The sequence below is a fragment of the Phascolarctos cinereus genome, unplaced genomic scaffold, assembly GCF_003287225.1.
Source record: "Phascolarctos cinereus isolate Bilbo 61053 unplaced genomic scaffold, phaCin_HiC Scaffold_2;HRSCAF=192, whole genome shotgun sequence".
Lineage (NCBI taxonomy): Eukaryota > Metazoa > Chordata > Mammalia > Diprotodontia > Phascolarctidae > Phascolarctos > Phascolarctos cinereus.
In genome coordinates, this window is record NW_027555625.1 from 269378266 (window position 1) to 269397699 (window position 19434).

The 19434-nt window shown below is 40.9% G+C and overlaps 2 protein-coding genes across 6 annotated transcripts in view; one reads left to right on the forward strand and one right to left on the reverse strand.

Annotated features, from left to right (window-relative positions):
* FKBP15 (FKBP prolyl isomerase family member 15) overlaps positions 1-4278 on the reverse strand; it is an 80752-nt gene extending 76474 nt beyond the window's left edge. For 3 of the 4 annotated variants that reach the window (XM_020965443.2, XM_020965442.2, XM_020965445.2), the window contains exon 1: positions 4028-4278. In XM_020965443.2, the coding sequence (XP_020821102.1) occupies positions 4028-4080 (53 nt within the window). In that variant the 5' untranslated portion in view covers positions 4081-4278. The remainder of the gene's footprint in view (positions 1-4027) is intronic. The other variant, XM_078150033.1, reaches the window with a different exon arrangement.
* The window catches only part of SLC31A1 (solute carrier family 31 member 1), a 29056-nt gene continuing 13380 nt past the window's right edge, over positions 3759-19434 (forward strand). Inside the window, exon 1 of one of the 2 annotated variants that reach the window (XM_020965449.2) lies at positions 3759-3863. The gene's annotated coding sequence lies outside the window, so the exon portion shown is untranslated. Of the gene's footprint in view, positions 3864-4408; positions 4557-19434 lie in introns of those variants that run through there. The other variant, XM_020965447.2, reaches the window with a different exon arrangement.

A 19434-nucleotide genomic window follows, 5' to 3' on the forward strand; every position in this document is an offset into this window, starting at 1 on the left:
GGCTACACCCAATCTCCCAATTCTGTTATCCTTAATCTAGCCTAGCCCTCCATTATTTTACCTCCCCATGGTCCCCCACCATTTCCCACCCTTAATCCTAGCTAGGCTCCATTCTCCCTTGGCCAGGAGGTCCAGGTCCCAGGTGTTCTGTTCACCCCAGCTTACTGGCCACTTCCATTCAGATCTTCCTTAGACCCCTCCTCCAGTCACCCCAAACTATTTGGTCACTCCTAGATCCCTCCCACAGTCTTTCTGTATATAAGGTCCACCTTGTCTCCATTAAGATGCTCATATTCTAAGAATCTAGCCACTGCTCAGGTTGTTATAATCTAGCCAATAGCTTATTAATATTCAGACTCCTTAAGAGTTTCCCCAATATGACAGATGTTCTAATAAACCCTGTCTTTGGCTGAAAGAAGGTTTGGGTCAGATCTTTTCTGACAGGACCCATGTATTGAGATTTTGGTGTTCCGGCACCCCTGAACCTCTAAGTTCAGGACACCCTGTCCGAAATAATTTGATACAAGCCTTCTTTCAGCCAAAGACAAGGTTTATTAATAATCTGCCACACTGGCCAGATTCTTAAGGAAAATAAGCATTTGTGTCTCTAAAGCAAGAGGATCAGAATCTGAGCCCTTGGCTAGACTGGGAGCATTTGTGACACTTTTTAGAGAGGGCATGAGGAAGTCTCAGCCCCTAAATGGCTGGGATGGATCTTATATACAGAAAGAATATAGGAGCAATCTAGGAGAGGCCAAGTAGTTTGGGGTGACTGGAGGAAGATCTAGGGAGGATCTGGATGGGAGTGGCTGGGACGTGGAATGGATCTAGATAGAGTCTAGGATGGGAAGAGTAACAGACAATGGAGGGCTAGGCTCAATTAGGGTAAAGAAGAACTGGGAGTAAACTATAAAGAAAGGCCAGTTGGGCGGATTACAGCCTCAGGCAACACTTGATCAAGGAAGTGGGGGTCCCTGAGTCTCTAATCCTATCAACTGGCCTTTCCTCATAGACTATTCCTCCATAGTCTTTTATCTGCATGGCCCACAGGCCACTTCCCACGCTTAATCCTAGCTAGGCTCCATTCTCCCTTGGCCAGGTCCTTGGCATTCTATTACCTCACAGTCCCCCAAAGACTAATTGGCCACTCCTAGATATCACTAATGTTCAGATTCCTTCAGAGTCTGGCATGTACGGGTCATCCAAAATAAAATTCGGTCTTTGACTGAAAGAAGATGGGTTGAATTCATTCAGGCAGGATCTTTGGTGTCTGGTCTCAGGGTTTTCAGCACCCCGAGAATCTACACCTCATCAGAAGGAAACCATAGACATTTAATGAGTGACATGGTCAGACTCAAACTTAAGGAAAATCTCTTCAGGAGCTGTGTAGAGGATGAATTGGGAAAGTAAGAGGCAAAGGGTTTTACAATAATTTAGGTGACAGTAATGAGGGCTTGAACTAGGGTGAAAGCTGTGTGGTTATAGAGAAGAGACAATTGAGAGTGATTTGGAGGTAGAAACAAGGTTTGGCAATTGACTGGCTATGTTTAGTTAAGGATGGCAATGAAAGTCAATAAAGAGGTGAACCTAGGTGATGGAAGGAAGGTAGTACTCCTCCCCTTCATTAACAGTCTGAAAGAGGGATAGAGGGGGGAAGATAATGATATCTTCAAACAGTTATACCCATCCATGTCTGTTCTTCCCTGCTATCTCAGCTGGAAATGGCAGACTGGGCTCTACCTCACTATATCACTGTCCCAAGCACATAGTTTGCCTGCCAAAATGCAGCCAGAAGATGATGGACAGGGAAGGACAGGAAGGGAGCTAGAATTTTCCCAAAGGCAAGCTATATAGCTATGGGTGCTTAGGTAGTATTTAGGGTTGAATTGTCCTCTGGGCTTGAAACCAGTGTTAAAATGGAATAAGCAGGTCAATTTATACAAAATGGGGTATAATGGGAGAATGTTAGTTAAGTGTGGTTGTGTTGGAAACAAGACTTCCGATTGGCTATTGTGGAGAATGTGACCCATTTCCCATCTCACCTCACTGGTTTTTCATACACTGCCTCCCTTAGGGTCAAGCTATAGCTCCCCTATGGAGCCCTAGTCTCCATTGTGTAGACCCCTGCATTAGTTTACACTTGATGTTGTCCGACGTTCTTTATAGCTGTAGTACTCAGTGACTTTATGGAAGGAAATTATGAAGATGAAAAAAGGACAAAAGCAGAGTGCTTAAGAACATATAAAAGTCCAAAAGTTTGGAGAGAGTTAAGATAATGACTTAGCACACCTGCCAAGTGAGCCATCATGGGAGGTGGTAGGGCCAGCTAGAACTCTGGTCAAGCTCTAAACAAATTTAACAGACTGAATGCTCACCGGGTACAGAGCATGGTGCAAACACTGAGGGAGATAAAAAAACAGATAACTGTGTCTCTGCCCTCAAGTTTAGTCACAACATAATTGATTAATAAGGGACTAGTGTGGTAAACCAGAAAGAGTCTGACCCCAAGAACATCAGACCTCACCAGGATAAGCAGAACCACAACACCTCAGTTTTTGATACTCAACACTCAGCTTCTTCAGCCTCCTTTCACCTTAGATTGGAGAGCTCCAATCAACTTCTCCCAAAGCCTTCCTTTGTAGAGGGCTTAGATCACCACTTTGCCAGTACCTCTCGATTTTCCATTAGCAGCTCTGCTGTCTTCCTGCTCCCAGACCTCTCCCCTCCAGCTTCCTTTTCTGTGTAGTGCTCTTACATAGTAAGCTCCATAAGGTCAAGGACTGTCTTTTTCCTTGTTGGTATCCCCATAACCACAGGCACTTAATAAATGTTTATTGAACTGAACCGCTATTGAAATAATACAGTCAGCTGGTAATACGAACCTGTACTATGGTGGTGGTAGCAGGATTCCAAGGAATAACTGGTAACTGACTGATACAACAAATAAGGTTCTCAAGATTACAGATACAGAGCTGGAAGTAGAATACCTTAAAGGTCAACTAGTCTACCCCCTTCATTTTACAGGAAATTGCCAAGGTCACACAGGTAGCAAGAAATAATAATAATATTAATAAAACACTGTATGCTAAGCAATTTGCAATTATTAGGTCTTCGAGTCTCAAAATAACCCTGGAAAGTAGGTGCTATTATTATCCCTATTTTACAGATGAGGAAACCAAGGAAAACACAGGCTAAGGTGACTTGCCCAGAGTCAGAGAGCTAGTAAGGTCTTGCTGACTTCAGGCAGGGTTCCCTATGCACTGCACCACTGATCTCAAACGCAGATACCTTTCCACTAAATCTGAGAAAAGGGTGCACCATAAATGCCCTGAGGTTTTCAGCATGGAAGACTTCGGGGGAGGGGAGGGCAGGGCAGCATGTCATTAGGTGCACTGATTGACTCCCCCATCCAAAAGCCGGGGGGGTGGGGGCAGAACGTCCCCTTATTTCACAGACATAGGATGAGGAACCAAAAGTGGAAGAGGAAGTCGGGTGAGGTTGAAAAAGCACATGATTAGGAGTCAGGAGGCCCTACTCAGTCCCAGCTCCGAGCCAATTCACTCTCCCAAGCTGGGCCTCAGTTTCCCCCTCTGTAATATGAGAGGCTGGGCGGGGGCTCGCAGGGGGTCCCTAGCATTCTGGTTTCATGAGAAAGGAAAAGGAAGGCAGTGGAGGGCGGGGCATTGGTGGGGAAAGGGGAGGAGGAGCAAAACTTTGGGGGAAGTTGGGGAGACCAGTCTGAGCTGCCCAAGAGGTCTTGGCAGGAGGGCAGGGCGGAGGGAGAACCAAACGAGAGGACCCGGCCAAGGAAAGGAACCAGGAGCAGGAGAGGGCAGGAAGGCCTGGGGAGCTTCCTGGAGGAGGTGGACAGGATGCCTGGGGCAGAGTGGGAGGGAAGTGAGGGGGGGGTATGCCCCCAGGGGGGCCCGGGAAAGGAGCCGGAAGTGGGGCAGGCAGGGAAGGCCTCTCACAAAAAAGGCCCCAGCCCGAGGCGCTCCGAAGCCGCTTCTCCGAGCCCGCCACTCACCCGCCGCTGGGGGAGAGGAAGTCGGCGTCATCTTCATCGCCAACCCCGAACATTGCGCCTAGGCCGTCGCTCCCCGGGAGGAAAAGGGACGGGGTATCTACCCGGCGCCGGTGTCGTAAAAACGCCGCGGCGTTCCCGCCCTGCTTTCCGGCGGCTAGCACAGGAGAAGGAACGCCGCTATTTCTAAAGGGGAGAGGGGGCGAAAGGAAAGGGGGGAGGGAGAAGAGAGGGGCTAGAGGCCGACAGAGGAAGCCACGTGATTCCGCGTGTCACGTGACGCGAATCGTGCCGGCCCAATCGCGACCAATGGGGCGTGGAAGGTGGGAAGGAGGTGGAAGGAGCGACGCGGTGATTGGCGGTTCCAGGAAGGGGGCGGGGGGAGGAGGGGATTGTAGGGCTACGGCGACTGCTGCTGTGGTAGTGGACACGTAGGGCTGGGGTCTGGTGAGGGGTTGAGTGTGGTTGAGCAAAGTCTCGAGGCTGAAAGGAAGGATCTCAGGAGTTGGTGGCGGCACCTGGATCTAGGACGGTAAGGTCGCATTCCCGACTTCTCCCGGTCTCCTCCATGAATCCTCCCTTAGGGTTCCTTGGGGGGGCCCTACGGGGCTGACCCTTGTCGGTTCCCGTGGTCCCTCTTCCCCACCCCCTCCCCTACCGAACTCGCGTCGGCTCTGCCGCAGGTGGGAGTCATTAGTGCCTGTCCGGGGGCAGCGGTAATGAGAGGAGAAAGCAGAGGACAGAAGTTAGTGCTTTGGCGATCTAGGTCAGTCATTTGGGGGTGAGAGTGGGCCGTGGGGGTGGGACTTGCCTCCAGCCGGAGGAAAAGGTTAATGGGGAACCATTTAATTATAGGTTCCTAGATTTAGAGCTGAGAGAAATCTTAAGAGGCTTGTCTAGTCCAAACTTCATTTGGCAGTCGGTGAAATTGGTCTAGAGAGGTTAATCGACCTGCCCAAGGTCACTTCGTTTGTTTTATGAGTGGGGAAACTGAGGCCCTGCAAGGGGAAGCTACTTGCCCAAAGTCACACATCACCTTAGTCATAGAGATCATATCGTTCAGCTCTCTAGTTTGTAGCAATGAAGAAAGGAGCATTTACTTCCCTTAAGTCATCCAGAGAGTTGGTCCTACAAAATACAAAAAACTCTAGAGAGCATAAGAATAAGAGTTTTCCTTAAAATGATAAGTAGTATCTATCTAAAACCATCAACTAGCGTTATATATAATGGGGATAAGCTGCTATATATAGAAGCTTTCCCAGTAAGATCGGGGTGAAACAAGGATACCCATTATCAATCACCACTACTTAATATTGTATTAGACATCTTTTGGCAATAAGAGAAGAAAAAGAAATGGAAGGAATTTGAGTAGGCAATGAGGAAACCAAACTATCACTCTTTGCAGAGTATATGGATATGATGGTGTACTTAAGAGAATCCTAGAGAATCAGCTAAAAACTTTGAAATAATTAACAATTTTAGCAGTTTCATCACATGAAATAAGCCCATATGTCATGGGCATTTCCATGTAATACTAACAAAGCCCAGCAGCAAGAGATAGAAAGAGAAATTCCATTTAAGATAATTGGACAATATAAACTATTTGGGAGTCTGCCTGCCCAGACAAACCCAGGAATTACATGAACACAATTGCAAAACACTTTACACAAAGTTAGATGTAAAAATATTGGGAAAATATAAATTGTTCATGGGTAGGCCGAACTAATAGAATAATGAGAATTCTACCGTACTACCAAAACTTATAGAGCTAAAAAAATATTTCATCTGGAAGAACAAAAAGTTAAGAATATCAAGGGAATTAATGGAAAAAAAATGCAAAGGAGGGTAGACTAGCCCTACCGGATCTAAAACTATTACAAAGCTGAGAATTAGAATGAAAGAGAACTAGAGTTGAATCCACTACCCCCTCCCTCCATTTACTTGGGAAGCATGAAGCAATGGAAGGAGCCCTGAACTTAGGTCTGGACACTTGGTTTGAATACCAACTGCCACTTAGTATACAAAATGTGGCGATCTTGAATACTAACTGCCACTTAGTATACATATGTATACTAAATCACTTGCTTCTAGTGTTGATTTGTTCTTATTGGACATAATTGTTTCAGGCTAATGTGAGATAACAGATGGGAAAATAGGTCCAATTTTCCTGAAAATCACAGCTACTTCCTGGTTTTCTAAAGCTAGCTAGTGGCTAAGGCTCTTATTTGTGAATTATTTATTAAACTTTGCTCAGAAAAGATCTTCCTTCTAAAACATATATTCTTTGCTCCCTCATCTCTGTCTTAGAATTCCTAGTTTCCTTCAAAGCTCAACTCAAATACGGTTTTCTAAAGACTTTCTGTTCCCCTTAACTGCTAGCCCCTGCCCCCAAAATATTTACCTTCTATTTATTTTTATATATGCTTGTGTGTGTTGTCCTTGAAGGCAGAGACTATACCATCTTTGTCTTTTGTATCTGGCATATACTAGAAACTTAGTAAGCATTAGTTAATTGGTTAATTGTTACATACTCTTCTGGTGTTCACACATTGCCTGCTATTATATTTACCTGTTAGGTGGTGCCTAGTATCTCAGCAGTTAAGATTTAAGTTCCTAGGTAGCCTTGTTTTTAGGCATCTTGGAAATCTTCCCACAACACCTACAACAGTGCCTTGTACAAAGGAATAATTCCTTTACAGTGTGGTGCTTTACGGTTTTCAGAGCGCTTTGACTCTTTATTTCTCACTTAGTAACAGCTTTGTGAAGCAAAAACGGTAACTGTTATACACATTTTACTGATGAGAAAATTGAGGCACAGAGAATAAGTGACACTTAAAAGATCACACAGGCAGTAAGTGGTGAGACCAGAGATAATTCTGCTGACTACTGGAACAAGGCTGTCTTTTACTGTACTGTGGGAAATTTAGGGTTAGCTCAGCCTCCCTGCTTCCCCCTCCACAACCATTCACCACTCATAGTCTCACAAGGATAAGTGTGATTTGCCCAAGGTCACACTGTTAGTAGGTGAGTGGAATGAATGAAAAGTGCTTATTAAAGCTTAGTGTGTGTTGGGCACTGGGGATACAGATACAAAGTGAGATGATCCTTGTTGTCAAGGAGGAAGATAGGGATTTTGTGTGTGTGTGTGTGGCAGTTGGGGTTAAGTGACTTGCCCAGAGTCACACAGCTAGTAAGTGTCAAATGTCTGAGACTGGGTTTGAACTCAGGTCCTCCTGACTCCAAGGCTGGAGCTCTATCCACTCTGCCACCTAACTGCCCCAGGATAGAGCATTTATTAAGCACTTACTATGTGCTAGGTACTAGAAAACAATGAACATAGGAGGGTGGTGATTACTGTGCTGAGAGCAAGAAGTAGGAAGAGGGGAAGTGAGCAATGAGGCTTATATTCATGTTTTTTTAAATTTTCTTTTTTAGGGGGCAGCTGGGTGGCACAGTGGATAGAGCACTGGCCCTGGAGTCTGGAGGACCTGAGTTCAAATCTGGCCTCAGGCATTTGACTTGACACTAGCTATGTGACCCTGGGCAAGTCACTTAAACCCAATTGCCTCTCCCCCAAAAAATTTTTTTAAATTCTTCCTCTTCAAGTGGGCTCCAGAGAGATAGTCATATACTGTTGATATGGTGGGTTAAATTACTCTGAAAGTTGAGGGATACTGGGGAAGAAAGAATTATATTTGATAATCATTTGTATTTGTGATTCTTCCCCAGTTGACAACTGTAGATCTGCAATTGTAGCTTTTTCATATGAAATTGTTGGTTCCAGTTGGCACATTTTGATATTTTTCATCCTTGAATGAGGATATTATTTCTCTAGAGCCCTCAAATTCTGTTCCTTGGTATTTATCTTGAAAGTATAAGCCTACTTGTTTGGTCATATCCAAAGAGTTAGGAGTCTTTTCAGGACCAATAATTTTTGGTGGTTGATATGATCCAGGATACCAAAATCACCATTGGAAGGATACTGTTACTATGAAATGTTTCGGCACCTTAGCGTTTAGTTACAAATGGGTAGCAGGGTTGGAGAGCTGGTCTCTGTTAATTTCACATTCCCCTACTCCAACCACCAGCTAAAACTGTAGAATTATGGACATTTGCATTATTTCCTCAGAATGCATTTTAAAGAATTTTACATTGATGTCTAGACCCTAGACAGATCCTAAAAGTCATAGATCATAAAAGAGTGTAGGATTTAGATTAGGGGTTCTTAACCCAGTCTTTGGAAGCCTATGAACTCCATCTCAGGATAAGGTATTTAAAGAAATTTAAGAATTCTAAATATTAATTAGAAGTTAGTAAGAATATGTAATTTTTTTCCCATCCACCTTCATGGATCCTTTGATCTGAAGGTTCATATATACCTCAGGTTAAGAGCCCTTTGCTGCAGATGAAGACACTGATGCCTACACAGGTAAAATGATGCTTAAGGTCTAATTAGGAGCTGTTTTAAAGGTGACTACTAATGTCGTAAGTTTTTCTGATATCGTCTTATTGTCAAACTGCTGCTTCCTTCTGTCATTCACTTCCATACCAGGAAAAAAGACAACTTAAATAACACTGAAAATAAGTTTTCTGGGAACTGGTTGGAGGTAGGCCCTTTTTGGTGACCTCACCCTCTAAAAATTCTTCTGGAAGAAGCCAGGTTAAACACACTCCCTCCTCTTCCACCCCCAACAGGGTTTTAAGGATGCTAATGCCTGCATTCTTACATTCTGCCCTTGCCAGAGACAAGCCTTTATTTAAAAAAAAAATCAATAATTTCTGACCAGGAATGACGTGAGGTTTTGAAGTAATAAAAAGTTACATAGTTGTCTGTACCATGAGAACTCCTGTAGGTTGCGACTTGATCTACCAGTTTAGGAGAAATGGACATAGGGAAAGAGGTGCCTTTGGTTCCCCTTTGCTCCTGGTTCGATTATGATTTAGGGATGGGCCCTATGCAGAGGAGGACCCACCCTTAGGAATGCAAAGCCAGCTGAGAAGGAAAAGGTTGCTAGGACCCACCTCCAACCCCTCCTTTCCCTTACACAATGGCATTTAGCTTTTGTATACAACCTGCTTTTGTTGGCATTGTGCAATACAGCATCATGAGATGGAGGCTTGCCTTGCAAAAGTAAATAATGGGAAATGTTTTAAAGGACAGACAGAAACTGCAATAGCTTTTCCTGGACAACCAACCAATAAATGCTTATAGGCATTTTGGACAGGTTTAGGAGTTCTAAAGAAAAAGGAGGTAGCATTATAACAAAACAAGGGATACTATTTAGTGTGTCTGGGTTTTTATTTTGATTTGGTTTTTTGAGGGTTTTTTTTAGATTTTGAAGAAGTTAAGTGGTGGTACCTATAGCAGCTGAGAAATTCATAAAATGCTTCTCATTATTTCATGTTTAATCATATAAGCTATAATCTAAAATTCTATGAATCAGTATATTATTCGCTCAAAAACAAAACAAAAAACCCATAACTCTACAGCATCAAATACTGAGAAGTTTGCAGGCCAACAAACTGCATTGTTACTGGACAGTTAAGACTTATAACTTGATTAAAGAAGAGCAAAAAAGTTATTCACCCCTTGATTTTCGAGGGAAATAGGGTTAAATTTTGTCAGTGTGTTATCAGCCATTATAGAATTAAGTATATTAGAATTAAAGGAACTTGAGAGCTCAACTATCATGAGATTCAAAAAGCTAAGATTAAAAGACAAATTTTTTTTCTTCCTAGTCAAAGGTTCATTATAACATTTTTTATCTTAAATGTTTATATTGATGCTATTTTATATTACTTTTCCTTTCCATTATGTCCCTCCGGCCCCATAATTAACATTATATATTGCTATATAGTTATCTACTTATAGAATGGAAGTTCCTGGGAAGGCAAGGACTTTTTCATTGTTATCTTTGTATCCCCAGCACTTGATAGAATTCTGATATGTAGTAAGTACTTAATAAATGCTTGCTGATTTTTTTAAATTATTATTTTTTATCTGTCCTGTTGATCTTCACAGGGGGCAGGTAGGAGGATAGATACCATTGAATATAGCACCTGCTCTGGAATCAGGAGAACCTGGTTCAAATCCTACCTCAGATGCTTGACACTAGTCATGTGACCCTGGGCAAGTCACTTAACCCCTATTGCCTTCCCTTCCCCTGCAAAAAAATCTTCCAAGAGGCAACAAAATTTGGCATATGAGGTCTATAGATGACATAAGTATATTTCTTTCAGTGCTGTGGTTTTATCCATAAAGCTGTTGGTCTTTATAATAATCCCTTGTGATTAAAATAAGAGCACAGACCTTCTGATTCCTTAATGTTCTTTTCCACCATCCCATAGTGTCCAACACCTTAGGACTTTTTTGTAGAGATGACGCTTTTAAGCATTAGTAGATGCATGGTGTTGGGGATGTACCAGAAGGGCTTAAAATTATAAATCTCTCGATTACTTCATTCTAGGATGTGGCTTTGAAAACAAAAGGTACCTGATGGTTAGAGGATCTGCTCCCTGTTGGACTTAGGCCCTTGGATCATTGCATAACCTTTTAAGTTTGTGTTTGTTTGTCATATCAAATTTGGGTTTTCCCATTCTGACCTGGTAAAATGTCTCTATAAAGACCTTTGTGAAGAATGTAGTTGTACACTTGATCTTTGTGTTAAGAGGTGAGGTGAGAATGCCCAAGAGAAATAGGAGCTCCTGTATTCTTTGCCACCAAGCAGGAATGTGAAGGCATAGAAACCTCTGCTATTGAGCAAATATAAATGAGCAACAGAAGGGAGGCAGTTAGGGCAGCATTACAGAAATCTTATAAAAGTAAGAGCAGTTACAAAATAACTTTTCATAGTACTTTAAAGCTTGCAAAGCACTTTACACATGCCATCTCATTTGATCTTCCTAACTACCCTAAGATGTAGGTATTGGTAATTAATACGCATTTTAGACATGAGGAGGCTAAGAAAGGTTAAGTTATTTGCTCAGGGTCACACGGCTAGCAAGCATCTGAGTTTAGGATTCAAACTCAAGTCTTCCAGACAATAAAAAACATTTCTGTAAATGAGATTGTCCTTTTTCATAAACTCTTTGTTTAGAAAGCAAATAAGCCTTTTTAATTTAAAGGTCTAGGTAGGCAACTTAACAAATTATTGAATATTATATTATAACATAAGAAATATTATATTGAATCACAGAATGATGATAAACAAGTTAGCTGCCTTACATTCCTAGAGATGCTCCTGCTTCATAGAGCAGTATAATAGAAGTGTTTATGAGATGTTTATCTCAACAGAAGACAGTAGTTTGGCTGATTTAGACTAGGAGCTAAAAAAAATGCATCTCAAGCCAAGGAGTTTGTTCTGTGAAGTTACAGCTTGTGGAGGTAGTATACACGATCTCTCTTAATCCAAGGAATTTGTTGTAGAAGGTATGGATATAGTGGTGGCAGGATGTAAAGAAAATTCTTGATAATTGAAAAAATGTTTAGAAAAGCCAAGGGATTTATACTTTAAGGATGTATCTTAGAGATATGACACACACAGCCACAACCTTATCTTCCCATCACTTTCTCTGTTTGATATCATGTGCTTATCTTCCAACAAGCAATTAATTAGTGTCCCCTCATCTCCAACCGTCCTGTATTAGCATGTTTACTATGTAGAGGTTTGGTACTAATGCAGGGATTGAACAGGGGAAGATGGAGAAGAGTTCAAGCCCATAGTCCATCTCCAGATTTTGTAATATAATGTATTTGCTTTTTTCTATTTATAGTTTTTCATTCTTTCAAAAATTTTCTATTGTAAATTCTTTCCCTCTCTTCCCTTCTCCACCCATTGAGAAAGCAAGATGTATGATAAAACACAGTATGCATGCAGCTAGGTGTCACCATGGAGAGAGTGCCAGGTCTCGAGTCAGGAAGACTCATTCATCTTCCTAAATTGAAATCTGGCCTGACACTTAATAGCTCTGTGACCCTGGACAAGTCTCTTTAACTGTTTGCCTTAGTTTTCTCATCTATAAAAATGAGCCAGAGAAGGAAATGGCAAGCGTTTCCATGTTAGCTACGCTGCCATAAATGAAAAGCAAAGGACATAAAGAAAGTGAAAAAATAGGATTCAGTCTGTACTCAGAGTTCATCAGTTCTTTACAAGATTGCACTTCCTGTATACAGTGCTTTTCTTCTGCTCACTTTGCTTTGCATCAGCTCGTGAGTCTTTCCAGGTTTTTCTGAAACTGTCCCCTTTGTCATTTCTTACAGCTTAGCAGTATTCCATTACAACCATACCACAACATGTTCAGCCATTCCCCAGTTGATGGGCGTCCCCTCAATTCCAATTCCTTATCACCACAGAAAAAGCTGCTATGAATATTTTTGTTGTGCAGATGGGTGCTTTTCCTTTTTCACTGTCTTTGAGACACAAACCTAGTGGTGGTATTGCTGGGTCAAAAGATAGGCAGTATTATAGCCCTTTGGGTATGGTTCTGATTTATTCTCCAGAATGGTTGGACCCAGTACACAGCTCTACCAGCAAAGCATTAGTGTACCTATTTTTCCGCATCCCCTTCAGCATTTGTCATTTTCCTTTTCTGTCATCTTAGCCAGTTTGATAGGTATGGGGTGGCACCTTAGAGTTGTTTGGATTTACACTTCTCAAATTTTTAGTGACCTAGAGGATTTTTTCGTAGGATTGTTCATTACTTTTATTTCTTCATCTGAAAACTGCCTGTTCCTATCCTTTGACCATTTATTAGTTGGGGGAATGACAATTTTTTTTTTATAATTTGGCTCAGTTCTGTGTTTGAGAAATGAGAACTATCAGAGAAGCTTGCTTTAAATTTTTCCCCCAGTTTCCTTTTTCCTTCTAATTTTGGCTGCATTTGTTTCTGCAAGACCTTTTTAAATTTAATGTAATAAAATTATTATGTCTAAATCGTGTACCCATTTTGACTTTATCTTGGTATACAATCTAGGTCTATGCCTAGTTTCTGCCAGACTCCTTTCTAGTTCTTGTCCCCCAAAGCTTGGATCTTTGTGTTATCAAACATTAAATTACTGTAGTCACTTATATATTATATACCTAATCTATTCCACTGATCAACCATTCTGTTTCTTATCCAGTACCAGATTATTTTTATTGTTACCACATTATAGAATTGTTTGAAATCTGGTACTACTGAGCTGCCTTCATATATTTTTTTCCATTAATTCCCTTGATATTCTTGGCTTTTGTACCTCCAGATGAATTTTTTTTTCTAGCTCTAAGAGAATTCTTTGGTAGATATACTGTATAATACTATATAATATATTGATTAAATGGAATATCTATCTATTCCTGCTGGGTTTTGTTGATAATATAGAAATGCTAATTTAAGTATGTCATGTCATCTGCAAAGAGGTATAGTTTCCTTGTTGCCTAGTCTTATGCCTTCTATTCCTTTTCCTTGGTTTATTGCTATAGCTAGCATTTTTAGCATAATATTGAGTATTAATGATAACGGACAACCTTGCTTCACAGCTATTCTTATTGAGAAGACTTCTAGTTTATGCCCATTACAGATGACAGACCTGGGAAAAAACTCAGACCAACTGATCTATACTGGTGATCAGTAAATAAAATAGGGTATTCAGGGTCAGGTAGCTGCAGTTCAGGACAACTTGCTGACTTTTCATAGGGGGCTGTCTGGGAAGGGAGGGAAGAAAGGGGATTCCTTTAAGGTTTAGTTATGGGAGACAGGAGGGAGTATAGCTCGCATACATAGAATAGCTGAACTGCTTTTAGGGAGTGTTGCAGAACTGGCCTTGTGATGATCTCCTGGAACAGAGTAGTACTTAAAAACAGCTGAAATGTGGTAGTCTTCTTGGGGGCATTTAGAAACTGCTAGTCACAACATAGGGGCGCATTGAGGCCCAGAGATTCCCAGGAATTAATGTTGATAATGCTTGCTCTCTTGCATTTAGATAGTGCTTTCCTTAAAATGATAGGTTTATTCCTATGCTTTCTAGAATTTTTATAAGCAATGAATGTAGTTTGTCAACTTTTTCATCTATTGATGCTTATACTTCTCCTAATACTGATCTTGCCCTGCGTTCCTGGTAGAAGTCTCACCTGGTCATAGTCATCTTTGTGATATGTTGCTGTCCTTGCTGGTATTTAAAATTTTTATATTAATAATTGTCTGTGTTCTTTGACTAGGAAACATCATGTTAGTGTTGTCCCAACCATATTACCAACTGTCCCTCCTCAATTTGTTTTTTCCCAGTTCTTTCCAGGTATGTTAAAAATAGCTCCAAAATATGCCCCACCAGCCCACTTTAAGAGGTCAGTTCAAAGTTCAAAAGTTCCAAGTCAGTGGAGGCCAGGGCCTTCTTATGTTTAGTGCCACCATGTCAGGCTTCATAGTTTGTCCAGCTAGGACACACCCTTCTGCCCACTTATTCTGGCTCAGGAAAGTCAGGTCTATGTCCAGCTATGTGGAGAAAAGGAAAAGCATCCTTCTGCATTCCCCAAACTGAGGTTTCTTCAGTTAAAATTATTTTTGCCTCAGTAGACACTGGTCCTTGTTTGTATAGTTATAAACCTTCTCATTTGGGCTAAAGTATATTAAGACTAGGCAACTTAATAAACTGAAACCTCACCATTTTATTTCTATTGTTGCAAGTTTTCAGACAATTATAGTTGCACATTTAGGAAAAGCTATTAAAGAATTCTTCAGTTTCTGATTTCAAAATAAACTTGCCCATAAACCATGTTTTTAATTTAAACACTTCACTTAGTAGTTGACAAGAAAAAAGTTCACTTCTGGCTTTTGTGCCTAAGGTAATAGGCACAGTGAAAACATGTAGACCTCAGACTTTGAAATATATGATGGTACTTGTCTTCGTCTGTTATCTTTTGACAAGTTGGAGCTTGGTGTTTCAAATCTTTGTATTTTGCCCATTTTTTAAAAATATGATTTATGAAAGATCCTGTACAATATTCTGTGAACTAGCACAAAAGTTGGTTTTGTTGAACAAGGCATTCCAGGTGCTGTGGCACTGTTGAGAATAGGCGCGATACTTAACGTTAAGGAAATTAGAGGTAATAGACAAATATGTATATGAGCACAAAGATTGGGTAGTCTGTGCTTAAAAATCAGGGTAGCAGCTGAGATCTAGGAAACCCTAAGTGTTTCAAGAACTGGCAAGTTGGATGATCTGTAACTCTTCTTGTGCTGTGCCAGGGGCTGTAGAGGGCATAAAAATCTAAAAAGGCAAAATTCCTGCCTTTTAAAAAAGTTTGTAATCCTGTTCAGCAAATGATCACTTCTCATGAAATGCTTGAGGATATGGTGGCAATCTTTAGGTATTTGAAGCCTCATGTGGAGGAGAGTTCCTGTAGATCGGTTCTGTTGGGCCACAAAGGGAGGAATTTGCAAAGAGCTTGATTTCAGGAAAAACTTCCAAAAAATTAGAGCTGTTCAAAAATGGAATGGATTGGAGAGGACATAGAGGTTAAAAAGGTTCTCCTTGGGAAAGGGGAAGGGAATAAGCATTTATTTAGAACCTGCTATGTGCCAGACACTGTACTATGGGCTTTTTGCAAATAGTTTCTCATTTGACAAGGTTTCCTGTCCCTTGAATAAGTGGGATAATGTTGGAAGCAAGCAGACTGAAAAAAACAATTCCATGTTGATAGTGAAGGGACAATTGGCAGTCTAGATGTTTGTTAATATGCAAATTTTGTGTGAGGGTGAGTTGGCCCAGCCCTTTATGTTAAAAGTTCAGGATATATATACAGTTAATTTCTTCCTGGTCCTGGTTTTAGCTTGGTTTCCTTAATTCTTGTGTGAGTTTCTATTTCTACCCTAGGCACAAACTATTCCCCTGCTCTTACTCCATCTTACCTTCCTCAGGCATAGTCAAACTTTGTATTACCCTGTACCAGTTACTTAAACTCTCCTTGAGTATCCAAGGAATCCCCCATTTAGTAAACCTTCCTATATCACCTTTTTCTTACCCTTACATTAATTCTGTAGGCAAAAAGGAGCTGCCATACTTCCCCAGTGTTTTTAGGTCACTTTTGAATACCACTTTCACTCAATTGCTTCTCCCTTCACAATCTGTCTTCCCGCCCCACCTAAGGGTGCAGTCAACAACATTTAAGGTACTTCAGAAATCTAGAAGCAGTCTTTCTAGCAGTTTATACAGGGATGCTGTGGTTCCTATGTTAAGTCAGCATTCTGAGTACTAACTGGGATGTAGAGAGGCAGAAGAGAACTTGCTACTTCAAAGGGTTTTCATTGTTTTGTAACCATTTGCTCTTATTGTCATCATGGGACTAGATCAGATGTGTTGTTTGTTTTTAATTGCTTTTGGTTGGCATTGTACCTGGACAAGGGAAGAGTTGTGGAGGAGAGTTGGTTTAGTTTTGCTGTATTCCCTGTGGATAGCATATAAAAGCAAAAGCTGCTTGGAGCCAGGGATAACATTTTCCTCCTCCATTTTGTTCGTTTTCATTACCCCTCAATGAATAGTTTACATCAGAGGAAGTAGACTAAAATACAAATAATATATTGAGAAATATATGCAAATATAGTCACTTGTTAAGTTAGCTCATCAGTATCATCATTAAACAACCTAAACATTCTCATTTCCCTGGGCCATAATCAGTATTTGGCTTGCCTGAAAGCCTCTTGGTAGCAACAAAAAGACTTGTCTGACAAGTCGGTCTGTCATTTGTATTAGGAGAGGCTGTGTCACATGTCACTCTGAAGTGTATTCTACCTTAGAAAAACCCTCTTGCCTAGGCTGCGTTCAGATCAACCATACTGGTTCCATGTGTCCAGTGGGTCTCTGCATAACTTGGAGATCACCTTGCGTTCTTGAAGGCTTTGCCACTGGAGTGTAGGCTCTGGCAGGCCTTACAAAATCATTGATTATGGGCCTTGTTATGAACTGTTTCCCCAGGCAAAGCTATGACCATGTCTAACGGCTCCCTTTTTACTCTAGAGTAAAATATAAACTCTGCTTCTCTTTACAGCCTCATTATGCAGTTCTCCTTTTGACTCTCTGGCCCGAATTGGCTTTCTCTGTTCTTCATCAACAGTATTCCATCTCCCCTACTCACTGGAACATATGCTCCATCATAACTTCTGCTTTATTAAATCTCTTCAAGATACAGCTTAAATTGTGTCCTGGTCTCTACCGAGCTCTCTTTCTCCTCCCTCTAACTTTTCAAGAAGTCTGTATTTTCATAAAAACACTAAGATGGTGTGTTTTGGGGGTTTTTTTGGTCTTATTTTTTTTAATTATTTTTTGATGAGGCAGTCAGTGTTAAGTGGCTTGCCCAGGGGCACACAGCTAGTAGGTGTCCCAAGTGTCTGAAGTCTGATTTGAACTCAGGTCCTCCTGACTCCAAGGTCAGGGGTCTATCCACTGTGCCACCTAGGTGCCCCTTATGTTTTTATTTCTAATATGATAAATGTCAGTGTATATAACCCACACAAACAGAAGCTCTGTGGGTCTTGAAACTAGAAAGTTTGAGATCCACTGTTCTCCATGGTACTTTTCCTCATCCCACCCCAAGTGGTAGAGTTGTCCTTCTGTAACTACTTAATATTTTACTGCTTTGCATTTTAAAATTTATTCTGCATATGTTTTTATGTATGTTGCCTCCTTTGATAGAACTCCTTGAGGGTACAGATTGTTTCATTTACATTTTCATCTCCATTGCCTGGCTTATAGTAGATATTTGCTCAATAAATACTTAATTGATGGATTGATTTCCAGAAAGTTACCAGATGATTTGTTTTGTTTACCACAACAACTCTTGAGACTCTACTGCACTGGTGGGAAAAACTTCACTGAAACACCAGTGAACTTAAATTTGTGGCTTCTGAGTTGTAATCCCATCATACCCTATTTTTCTTTTGTGGGTTTTTTTTTTGTGAATTTATTAAGTTATTGGTACCTTTTTTGATGCTTTTTTCTCAGTAATCTCTAGATGTTCTCTAACCCCCACCTTACCGTGTGTCCAGTGAGCCTTGTAACAAAGGGAAAAAGCAAAGAAAGCATTCCACACCTAGATTCCCTCATTTCTGCAACAAAAGGAAATAAAATCCTTCATCTTTTCACGGGGGCAAAATTTCTTTTAGTTTTACGTGGTACTTTTTCCCTATTTAGCTTCTGGAGAACCTCCACGCATATAAATTTTTTTGTATTTGTTACATAACACCAGACACAGTATCTGACCCCTTCCACCCCAAACTAGATTATAGGGAGGAATTAGAGGAGATTGAGGTTTGCACAAGGAGTCTTTAATGTATTATTAAATCAAGTTTTAGTGAATTCTTCCTGGAAAGCATTGAAAAATGCAGAGGGTAACAAGGAAACCTTGACATTTCTTTAGGGGCCAAAAGAAATTCTAAAGTTGCAGTGTTAGACCTGGAAAAGAAGTTAGACATCTTCATTTTACAAATAAAGAAACTGAGGTCCTGTGAGTTATTTGCCCACAATCACCCTGTACGTTAGTGCCTGAGTGAGGACTAGAATTCAGCTTTCCTTTTTTTCCAGTCTCATCTTTACTCTTTCTGCTACGGTCTACAGGTTCCCCCAAGTAGGCAATGCCACACCCTGGGGGGGGCCTAGGGTTATTGGGGGTGGGGCTGGGGTCGGGTGCAATTGGGGGCGTTGATTAAAAATAGGGTGGTAGAAGCATAAGGAAAGAGAAAAAAATTTTGAAAAGCCATTTTGAGTTAAAGTCAGTGATTATAATTTCCAAATAAACATACAGAATGCAAGTTATAACAGATCAGTGGTCCAAGTACACCTACAGTTTTGTCAGGAAGTCCAGCATGCATCGACAGGAATATGTTCCTGCTTACGATATTAAATAAGATGCATCATTTAAAAACTTTTTTTTTAAATGATGCAAATACATTTGGGAACCTATACTACACCATGCAGCTTCTGTGGCAGTTGCATTCCAATTGAGACTTGCTAGGGAAGCTGAACGATTCACTCTTGAAAAAAATAATCAGTGGTTTACGTTAGCGTAAATTATATTGTGATTGTCTTTTAGCTTGCAGTCCTTTCCTCCGACTGAGGCAAAATGATTGTTATCTGTTTAGCTTACCAGAATAATGGAGAGAAGATACTATTGAGGAAGAGAGGGCAACCTTGAACTAACCTCCAGAAACCAAGTATCTCCTCTCCCTATAACCTAATTAAACCCAGGCTGAAGATTGGCTTTCACACAAGATTTTTTGGTTTTTATTATTACTCTTGACTAGACATGTGATTTCATCAGTGGAGGGAGCTTCTGTGAAGGCACTTTCTCTACTGATTCACATTGGTACCTTCTCACAATTTGCTCAGTGTCACAGACAATCTTGACTTGTATGTGTCAGTCTTGTCTTGAACCCAAGCG